Raw genomic sequence first — 11508 nt, 5'->3', positions numbered from 1 at the left:
TAAAAAAAAAAAAAAAAAAAAAAAAAGAAATCAGTCTTTGGCACATATAAACCTAAGACTTGTTCTGTTTTGAGACTTATTCCTACATTTTGTTATTTGTTAACATTTTATTCTTTGTAACATGCCATTCTTGAACAATTTCAGCTCTCAGACCAGTCCCAGGTCTGATCTACACATTCACCATCAACTCTATTTGATCATGTAGCCTGCCTGGACTAGCCATCTGGTGAAGTTTTATATGAAAAATTAAAGAAAACAGGATAAGATGAAGGTGGCAGAGAAAATGATTTTTTTCCTTATTAGAAGAGGGATAGTTATAACGAAGGAATATTCAAATTACCTTTCCATACTTCTGGGCATAGGATCCAGTAAGAAGGGAGTGGAAGATGATGATAGTTTCATCCAAGTCCCACAGAAATACCCGCTGAGGAAAGAAAATATTTAAAAAGAAGCATACTGAGTATCTTCCAATCACAATGAAATGAAATAGAAGAGAAGGAAAACTGGAAAATTCACAAATATGCAGGGATGAAATAATACAATCTTAACCAATAGGTCAAAGGGAAATCAGAAGTAAGATTAGAAAATATCTTGAAATGAGTGAAAATACAAACAATACTAAAACTTATAGGATACAGTGAAAATAGTACTAAAAGGAAGATTATAACTGTAAATGCATATATTAAAAAAGAAGAAAGTATGGAGTATGTTCTTTGCATAGGCAAGGCCAAGGGTTCAATTCCCAGTACCCAAAAGAAGAAAGATTTCAAGTCTATAACCACATAAACCTAAAGCTAGCAGAAGAAAGGAAATAAAAGTTAAAGTAGAGATAATTAAAATGGAGAACAGGAAGATAGGACCAAAAAGTCACTGAAACCAACAGTTAGTTCTCTGAAAAATTACCTACAAAACTGACAACCTTTAATGAGAGTGACTAGGGGAAAAAAGACACAAATTACTAAAATCAGAAATCAAAGTGGAGATATTCCTATCAATTTTGTGGACATAAAAAAGGGATTATGACCAAAATTATGAACCGTTATATGCCAACAAATTGCATAACCCAGATGAAATTGTCAAATTCCAGGAAATATACAACACAAAATAATTATACCAAACACTTAAGTAACAATTAACACCAATCTTGGCAGGCACGATAATGTATACCAATAATCCTAGCTGCTCAGAGTTCCAAGTGAGAGGCCAGCCTAAGGAATTTAATGAGACCTTATTTTAAAATAAAAAGGAATAAGGATGTAGCCCAGTGGTAGAGTACTCATCTAGCATGAGAGACCTTCGGTTCAATCCCTAGTACAGAGAAAAAAAACCCCAAATAAACAAAAGCCCCACCAGTCTTTCCTAAACTTCTTCCTCCCAAAACTGAAGAACATTTTTCTTTTTGGTACTAAGGAGCAAACTCAAGTCCACACTGAGCTACAGTGGTCTCAGTCTTGACACAGGGCTTCACTAACTCACTGTGATGCCCAGGTTGAACCTGAATTTATGAACCTCTTGTCTCAGCTTCCCAGAGTACTGGGATTACAAGTGTGCACCACCACACCTGGCAAGAGAGTACTTTTTAGTTCATGCAAAAGGTCAGCATTACCATGACACCAAAGCCAGACTATGATAAAACAAGAAAACTATGAGAACTTATAAAACTTTATCCCTTATGAAAACTGTTGTAAAAAGTCCACAAAATAGTAGCAAATCAAATTAAGCAGCATAATAAAATAATTATACATCATGCCAAAATGATTAGATCTTAGAAATGCATATATAGTTTATTCAAAATATAAAAATTAATCTGTAAAGGTGGGGAAAATTATCTCAACTGATAATGGAAAATGCATTTTAAAAATTCAACACTTTTTCATGACAAAAACAATAAACCAGTAGTAGAAAAGAACACTTTCAAGATGATAAAGTCTACCTATGAGAAATCCACAGCTACGATCATACCCAATTCTACTTCTAAAATCAGTAATAAGCAAGAATACTAGTTTTCACCACTTCTGTTCAACAGAATACTACAACAAATGCTAGCCAGAACAATTTACCAAGAAAAACAAAAAACAGGCCATCCTAATTGGAAAAGACAAAAACAAATTTTTTTTTTTTTTGGTGCCAGGGATTGAACTCGGGCCCTTGCACTTGCAAGGCAGGCAGCAGAACCACTGAGCCAAATCCCTGGCCCCTAGACCAAATAAATTTAATCAGTTTGCAGATTATATGACCTAACATACAGAAAATCTTAAAAACTTACAAAAATTATTAGAGTTAACAAATGCATTCAGGAATCAGTTTTATTTCTGGACAGGTGCAATGGATAACCTGAAAAAAATTTAAAAACAATACATAACATCAAAAAGAATTACTAAACACAAATTTAACCAAGGAAGCCAAAAGATTTGTATAGTACACAGAAAACCATAAAACACTGCTGAAGGAAATTAAAGATAGGCTTAAATAAATGAAAAGATATCTGTATTCAGGGACTTGAAGACTTAATCCAAACCAATCTACAAATTCAATGTAATCACCATCAAAATCCCCACAGTGTTTCTTCAAGTGTTAAAACTTGTCCTAAAACTTATATGGAATCTCAGTTGACCTCAAACAGCCAAAACACAGTCCTGAAAAAGAACAAATATGGAGGATTCACATTTCCTAATTTAAAAACTTACTGGGTTGGGGATGTGACTCAGTGGCATGGTGCTTGTGTGGCAAGTGCAAAGCACTGAGTTTGATTTCCAGTACCAAAAAAACCAAAAACCAAAACCAAACCCTACAAAAGCTTACTACAACATATCAGTAACCAAAACAGTGTGGTACTCATATAAATTCAGACATAAAGACCAATGGAATAGAACTGAGGGTAAAAATAAACACTCACAAATATGGTTAATTAATTTTTGACAAAGATTCCAAAATCATCCAAAAGGAAAAGGAAACTTTTTTGATTGTTTGTTTTTGTGATGCTGGAGATCAAAGCCAGGACTTCACACATGCTAGGCATGTGCTTTACTACTGAGCTATACTCCCCGATCAAGAAGGTCTTTTCAAGAAATGGTGCCGGGGGCAGGAGATTTAGCTCAGTGGCGCCACTGCCTGCGTCACAAGTGCAAGGTTCCAAGTTCAATCCTCAGAACCAAAAAAAAGAAATGGTGCTGGGAAAACTGGAAATCCACAAACAAATATACAAAGTTAGACTTTGCCATATACACAAAATTACCTCAGAATGAATCAAAGGCCTAAATTTAACAATAAACAATTAAAATCTTACAAGGAAACAGGTAAGAATCTCCATAATGTTGTATTCTTAGATGTAACATCAAAAGCAGAGCAATAAAAGACAAACACTGGATTTCACCAAAATTAATAACTTATATCCTCCAAAGGACACCGAGAATGACAAGACAACCCAATGGGGGCTCAGTAGGAGAGTGCCCGCTTACCATTGAGGCCCTGGGTTTGATTCTTAGCACCAGAAGTAAATAAATCACGAAAACAAGACAAAACAAACAAACAAAAAGAATGGGAGGAAAATATCTGTATATCACACATCTGATAAGGGATTAATAATCTAGGTTACATCAGCCCAACAACAACAAAAACCAATTCAAATTCAAAAATGGGCCAAAGATTTAAATAGCTATTTCTCCCAAGCAAATATATAAATGAGCAATAAGCACATGGAAAGATGCTCAATATTAGTCATTAAGGAAATGAAAATAAAAAACCACAATGTGATACCACTTCACACCCATTAGGATGGCTATCTACTATTTTAAAAAATGGGAAATAACAAGTGTCAGTAAGGATATGAATACACTATAACCTTTATATGTTGCTGGTGGGAATATAAAACAATAGAAAATTTTGGTGGCTCCTCCAAAAGCTGAACATAGAACATGATTCTGGAATTCCACAGGTATGTATAAAACCCAAAGAACTGAAACAATGGACCCAGCTGCACACCAGTGTTCAAAATAGCATTATTTGCAGTAGCCAAAAGGTGAACAGTCTCAAATGTCCTTGGACAGATGGAAAAAATGTGGCATCTGTGAGTGAGTGTGTCTTTGTGATTCAGCCAATGACAGGGATGAAATTCTGAAACATGCTAGTTTCATCTGCAGCTCCCCCTGCTTTCTGAATAAGAGCATTCATTGCTCTTTCTATTCTCTGGGACATGAGATAGTTTGTTCTGTTCCTTAAAAAGTTACCTGGCATCTAAATTCAGCAAAGCCTTCTCAGTACTTTGGTGAAAAGCAGCCAAAGGAGATATGGTAAGTTACAAACATGGAGAAAATTTCTTAATTTTTCCTTTTACCTAGCTAATTCAGTTTCTTTGCTTACAAATCAAAGGGCATACAACATAGATGCACATTATCTCCATGTATTTCAGACAGATGTTTGACAAACTTAAGAAGTGAAAAAACAGCTTGTTGCCTTTGCTACCATGTGTGCACCATGTTGTTTCTCCTCTGTGATGCTTGTTTGCCATCCCAGCCTCAGAGCCAGCCGATTATGGACTGAAACCTCTGAATTCCTGAGACCTCCCAGAAGATGCCTCTGATCACACCTGGGCAGCAGGACTTCATCGGGGATAACAGAAAGTCCAGGGTTAAGGTTGATGTGGTAGTGCACACCTGTAACCCAAGCACTGAGGAGGCTGAAGCAGGAAGATTGCTATGAGTTCAATGCCAGCCTGGACTACATAGAGTCTTTAAGACCAGTCTTAACTACGGTGAGACTCTATCTTAAAAAAAAAAAAAAAAAAAATGAGGGTAAGAACTTTTTTTTTAAACCCCAGCTGTCATGGTAGAAATACTTTCTTAAATATTAGAGATGGAGGAAACCTGAGAGGGATATTAGAACAGATCAAATGTTAACCCGTGGGAACACTCAGGGTTCCATTACCTTTGAAATGCTTGTGACTTTATTTGAAAAAATTCAAATGAGATGACAAGAAATGTCAAGATGTCCATTAAAACAAGAAAAGTGGACACATACTGTACTTGTTGAAGAAATACTTTGGCCAGTAACACACCCATTTCAACGTTATTTTTGGCAGTGAAAGATGTGAAAGAAACTGAAGCTCTGAAAGAAGGGATAAATTAAAACAGGTGCTGTTTTTGGTGTTATTACCCTGTTGGGCTGGGTGGGTAGTTCTCGCTCATGGAGGCTAACCTGTGTAGGACAATGCTTAGCATTTCTGTGACCTCCATCCACCAGACACCAGAAGAACTACCCTCAGTTACAACAACAAAAATCTCTCCAGACAGGACCAGATCAGACTTCTCCTGGGGAGCAAAATCACCCTTATTGAGAAACACAAAGTCTTGTAAATGTGTTGTATTAGTTTTCTAGAGCTGCCATAACAAATCATCACACACTAGGAATAGAGAAATGTACTTTCCTAGTTCTGGAGTCACTCAAAGTCCAAACTTGTAGCTATACTGCTTCCTTCTGAAGGTGCTAAGGGAGAATGTATTCCAAGCCTCTCACCCGGCTTTTGGGGGTTGCTGGGAACTCTTATTAGAGTACCTTGGCTTGTAGACTCAACCTTCTCACTGACTTCCCTCTTCAGAATGTTATATTCTGTCTTAGGTGTTTTGTGTCTAAATGTCCCCGATTTTTAATACAGACACCAATCACTGGATAAGGGACTATTCTAATCAGTGCTGCCTCATCTTAATTCTATCTGCCCTATTTCCCAATGAGGTTGTATTCACAGGTTAGGACTTGAGCATATCTTTTTTGAGGGACACAATCCAAACACAGCAAGAATATACCTTAAATGTCTCTAAATAATTTTGACTTTGCAGAGGTATCATTTAATTACTGATCATAGTTTTCATTTAGAAGTGGAGGCTTCACATGTGGATAGAGCATTTCTCAATTGTCCTTTCCAGGGGTGTACTGTGAAGTTACCTTGAACATGGATGCAAATGCTGTAGATAAGATATAGTGTCCTAGCTCTTTATATTGTGTGTGTCTTTTAACAGGCATTGAGTTTTGCAAAATTACAAAAAATGCTTTCTACTTTGATAAAAGTTGGGTATGGCTGGTGCTTCAAAACTTTTGTAGTTCTTGAAAGATGGGTGTGTGTATTTTATTTCAGTGTTGGTTTTAGGAGATAGTATTACCAGACCAAATCAGGAGAAACTTGTAATTGACATCTTGCTGATAAAGATGTGAAATATTTGAGCAAAAGCAATTCTAGGCAACAGAGACATGACAGGGGTATCACAATTCCCAACTTGAAACTATACCACAAAGCCACAGTGATAAAAACAGCATCATACTGGCAAAGAAACAGACCCCAGGATCAGTGGAATAGATTAGAAGATGAAGAAACAGCTCCAGACATACTCAGCTACCTCATCTTTGACAAAGGAGCCAACCATCCTCACTGGAAGAAAGATAGGCTCTTTAATAAATGGTGTTGGGAAAACTGGATTTCAACCTGTCAAAGACAAAAACTAGACCCCTATCTTTCACCATGCACTAAACTAAAATCGAAGTAGATTAAAGATCTAAATATTAAAACAGAAATACTAAACCTGCTGGAAGATAAGTTAGATAGAACTCTTGAAGACATTGTCATAGGAAAAGACTATGAACAAATCCTCAGTAGCATGGAAACTAGCACAATGAATCAACAACTGGGATCTCATCTTATTAAAAAGCTTCTGTACTGCAAGAGAAACCATTAACAGAGCTAGAGACAACCTGCAATGTGGGAAAATATTTTTACCAGCTGCTCCTCAGACAAAGGACTACTATCAAGAATACACAGAGAACTTTAAAAAATCAGACCCTCCCCCGCCGGGGCTGGGGATTTAGCTCAGTGGTTCCACCACCTGCCTTGCAAGTGTAGGGACCTGAGTTCGATCCCTGGTACAAAAAAAAAAAAAAAAAAAATTCAGACCCCCCTCCAAATTTAAAGACCCAACTCAAAACTGGGCATCTGAAATGAACAGACATTTCTCAGACAAAGAAGTAAAAGCAGCAAATAAACATTTGAAAAATGTTCAACATCACTGGTCATTTGAGAGATGTAGATGAAAACAACACTGAGATACTACCTCAACCCAGAAATAATGGCTGCTATCAAGAAATCAACCAATAATAAATGCTGGCAGGGTTGTGGGGAGAAAGGAACTCTTCTCCATTGTTGGTGGGAATGCACACTCGTGCAACCACTATGGAAATCAAGATGGAGATATCTCAAACAACTATGATTAGAGGTCCCATTTGACCTAGATATTTCTCTGCTGGGTATCTTCCCAAAAGAATTAAAAGAATCATACCACAGTGATATATGCTCATCCATGTTTATAGCAGCACAGTTTGTAACAGCTAAAGCTTGGAAACAGCCCAATTGTCCACCAACTGGAGACTGGATAAAGAACATGTGATTTAAAAAAAAATAAAATGGAGTACTACTCAGCCATAAAGAATGAGAAACTAGAGACATTTATAGCTAAGTGGATGCATATTGAGGCAATACTTTAAGTGAAATAAATAGGACACACATGTAAATACTGAATAGTTTCCCCAGTATGAGAAACTAAAAGTGTAATTAAGGATAAAAAAAATATATAATTGATAATGTGAAATAGGGAGAAAAGGTCAAACGGGGTAGGGGAAATGGAAGGGGTAGGGAAAAGAAAAGAAGGGAAAGGAAAAATATGAGAAAAGGAAAAAATTGAAAAAAGTCTTTGTAAATATGGAGGGGTAGAGGGGTTGAAAGGAGGGCAGAGGAATAGGTTCAAAATAGGAATCAATATGCATGTAAAGGCACAAGATCCCAATGATGAATGTGACTGTATTGTATACCTAAAATGTATCCATAAACTTTTTTTAAAAAGTGAAAAAAACAAAGCAAAAACCAAAACTCCAAAATCAACAACAACAAAAACCAAAATAGGTGACCCAAGTGAGTCTCTTCCCATACTTCCAATTCACTGTCCTGGGAAGAACTGGCATCAGCCTTCCTCTTGCCCCGGTTCTTGCCAGTCATGGTTTTCCTGGACTGATCATCAGCATCCTTACTTGGTATAGTCTGGGACAAGGATGGGCTTGTAGAAGGGTCTCCTGGAAAGGAAAAGCAGGACATATTGCCAGCAGTCACCAGCTATGAAAACCAGGGCAGGAAGAGAGTCGAGCAGGTTCTGTCCTTAGGAGTTATAATGCATGGATATAGCTTAGAAAACTAAATTTCATGTAAGCAATGTGGCAATGTAAATCTAGGCACTGAGCATCACTAGTGGCTCACATCATGAAGAGTCGTAACCAGACTTTAAACAAAAAACTATAAAGTTGTCTTCTGCTCTTTTTCAAATGAGTGAGATCTCACCATGCTGTCTAGGCTGGTATATCTGTGTGTGCATATAGACTGAACCCAGGAGTGCTGAGCTCCATCTCTAGCCCCAGAAGTCTTCATTTTGGGACAGGGTCTTGTTAAGTTCCTCAGGCTGGCTTTAAACTTGGGATCTTAAGCCTCAGTCTCCAGAGTAGCTAAGCTTACAGGATTATGCCATCATGGTTGGCGCAGGCTGGCCTCGAACTAGTGGGTTCAAATAATCCTCCTGTCTCAGTCTCCCAAGTAGCTTGCACTACCATCATATGCTACCACATCTGGCTTATAAAATTGTTTTGTTAAAAATGAACAACCACCCCCTGTCCAACCTGAATCTGCTCAAGCTTCTAGATAAAGGTTTGTCAACTTGGCACAGCAGACATTGTAGGCCAGGTAATTTTCTTGTTGAAGGGGATGTCTTGCGTACAGTAGTATGTTTAATGAAACAATATGCTTATCCTCCATTCACTGGGTGCCAGTAGCATCCCCTACCCAATGAGATGACCAAATAATGTTTCCACCCATTGCTAAATGTTCCCTGAAGGCAAAACTACCTTTAGTTGAAAACCACTACTCTAGACCCAAATTTATTTTAAAAATGCAACAAAAACCCTATAAAGACACAATCAGCAAAATTTAGACTGGGAAACAGTGTGGGACAAACAATCCAGTTTCTTCAACAAATAAGTTACAAGGGGGAAAAAAAAAAAAGAGATGAGGATTTATAGGTGAAGAGACATAAAACAGAATGTATACTCATTAATCACTGATATTTCCCCCCTCAAATTTTATATTTATTCATTGACTTATTTTTAAGTTGACAAAAACTATATCAGGTACATGTTATTTTGAGATATGTACCCAATGGGGAGTGGCTTATATCCAAATTTTAAAATGTAAAATGAAAAGCAAAACAACATTTGAAGAAGACTGTTAATATGAATAGTTTTGGTTTTTCTGACAGGATAACAGTATTATGGTATGCGAATGAGTACTTATACTTTTAGAGAACAATGTCTGAAATTTGGGCAAAGAATTAGACTGAATATAGCTAAAACAAGATTGCCTGTATGTGCTGGGGTGGTGGTACATGCCTGTAAGACCAGCACTCAGAAGGCTGAGGCAAGAGACCAAGGCCAGTCTGGGCTACATAGTGAGCTCAAGGCCAGCCTGAATTGTGTAGTGAGACCCTGCCTCAAAACTAAAACAAAAGCTGCCTGTAAATTGTTAATTGTTGAAGATAGATGGTGGATATATAAGGGTTCACTATACTATCATGACAGCACACTTTGTCATCCTTTTAGCATTATATAAGTTTGAAGCAATAAACATCTAAGACCGATAAGGACAAACTATAGACAATTTTAGTTATCGGCTGGGCGTGGTGGCACACGCCTGTAATCCCAGCACTCGGGAGGCTGAGGCAGGAGGATCGCTGTGAATTCAAGACCAGCCTGGGCTACATAGTGAGTTCCAGGTCAGTCTCAACTACATAGTGAGACCCTGTCTCAAAAAACCAAAAAAAAAAAAAAAAATTTTTTTTAGTTAACATAGAACTGTTTTTATACATGCATCATCAATGCAAATAAAGTGCCTTTCTTAACATGATAGCCAACCACCAAATTTTTATCAAATAGATATATATTAAAAAGTATGTGTACATGTTTATTAAATTTGTGTATAAAGTCATATGTGAAAGGTTTTTAACTGGAACATCATAAATGTACCTCAGAGCTGTGGAATCCCCTGAAATTATAGGTTAAATTTTATGTATTTCTTTGGAAAAAAGGACCATAGCTTTTCTCAGAATCCTAAAAGGATTCAAGATATAGAAAGAAGTACTATCTTGAAGCTCCAGCAGGAGTCCTAAGATATGCCTAGACTAAAATTGAAGTACTGGGCTGGGAATTTAGCTCAGTGGTTCCACTGCCTGCCTTGCAAGCAAAAGGTCCTGAGTCCGATCCTGGTAACAAACAAAAGAAAAGAAAATTGGAGTCCTTCAATTTTTACAAAATATGCCCAAATTTAGGGATTCCCTGTAACAGGCATGTTGAAGATATAGGAAGGCAGCATAGGGGTCAGAAATACAGTCTTTTCATTGCTAGTACTTTCCTGTTTTTAGCATCAGGCAGACATTCAGTTACAGTGACCCTACAGCCTGCTTCCAAATTTTAAATGCTCTGAACCAGAGGGGAAGCAAACAGAATAGACAGAGATTTATACCAGAACAAAATCATCCTTACCATCACCTGAAATCACTTGCTGGAGGAAGTGCCTTTAAACCAGTTTTGTGAGCTGTGGTACTTACCAGAGAGTCTCTGTGTTGCTGGTGCAGGTACCATGACACTAGGCTTCTCTGCCTGGTAGGTGGTAGCTGCTAGTGTGGAATTGTCAGCATCACTATTAGTCTGGCCGGTGACTCCAAAGCTGGAGCTGGGGTAGCAGGCCTGGTATTGATTCTGACCAAGAATAGTATAGGTGGGATAGTCCTGTAGGCCAAAGGGAATAAGGGAGGAAAAGAAGACTCTTAGAGGATGCCTTCATTTCTCCCTCTTATTTATAATTATTTTCTCAAATAGGGCTGGGATTTAGCTCAGCGGTGCTGCCACCTGCCTCATAAGTGCAAAGTCCTGAGTTCCATCCCTGGTACCTCCCCACAAATCGTACTTTCTTTGATTTGACTTAATTTCTTTACATCGATTTGACTTAATTACCTATGTAGTAGTCTCCCAATGAAACCAATATTGTCAAAATGCATTATGTGAAAACCTGAGTCCAGAGGAGATGCCTCAGGAGCTATCTTCAGGATGAGCGGCAGCTGGAGGGAAGGGTTGATCCAAATGTACATACAATGTCCTTTTCTCTAATAGGTCTTCCTCCCACCCCCAACTTTTATGCACTTAGTTTCTAAATAAATTTCTGCATAGAATTTTTGAAGGAAAGCTTCTACTCTTTAATAAATTTATAAATCACTGCTCTAGATAGTAGCAATTCTAAGGACAAACAAACTTTAAAAAGCACATCTCTTAAAATTTCCTAGTTTGGAGACAGATATTCATATGTGTTCTCTCTCAGGGCTGGGGATTTAGCTCAGTGGTTCCGCCACCTGCCTTGCAAACACAAGGGCCAGAGTTTGA

At 37.7% G+C, this 11508-nt stretch overlaps 1 protein-coding gene across 3 annotated transcripts in view; it reads right to left on the bottom strand.

Moving 5' to 3' along the window:
• The window catches only part of Eya3 (EYA transcriptional coactivator and phosphatase 3), a 97930-nt gene that overhangs the window by 24277 nt on the left and 62145 nt on the right, over positions 1-11508 (bottom strand). For all 3 annotated transcript variants that reach the window (XM_010632503.2, XM_010632519.2, XM_010632510.2), the window contains 3 exons: positions 10680-10860; positions 7967-8106; positions 341-424 (listed from right to left, as the gene is read on the bottom strand). In XM_010632503.2, coding sequence (XP_010630805.1) covers positions 341-424; positions 7967-8106; positions 10680-10860 — 405 coding nt within the window. The remainder of the gene's footprint in view (positions 1-340; positions 425-7966; positions 8107-10679; positions 10861-11508) is intronic.

The sequence above is a fragment of the Fukomys damarensis genome, unplaced genomic scaffold (genome assembly GCF_012274545.1).
Source record: "Fukomys damarensis isolate Sample0158 unplaced genomic scaffold, DMR_v1.0_HiC HiC_scaffold_23, whole genome shotgun sequence".
NCBI lineage: Eukaryota > Metazoa > Chordata > Mammalia > Rodentia > Bathyergidae > Fukomys > Fukomys damarensis.
The sequence above is the reverse complement of the archived record's forward strand: the minus strand, read 5'-3'. Positions and strand labels throughout refer to the sequence as shown.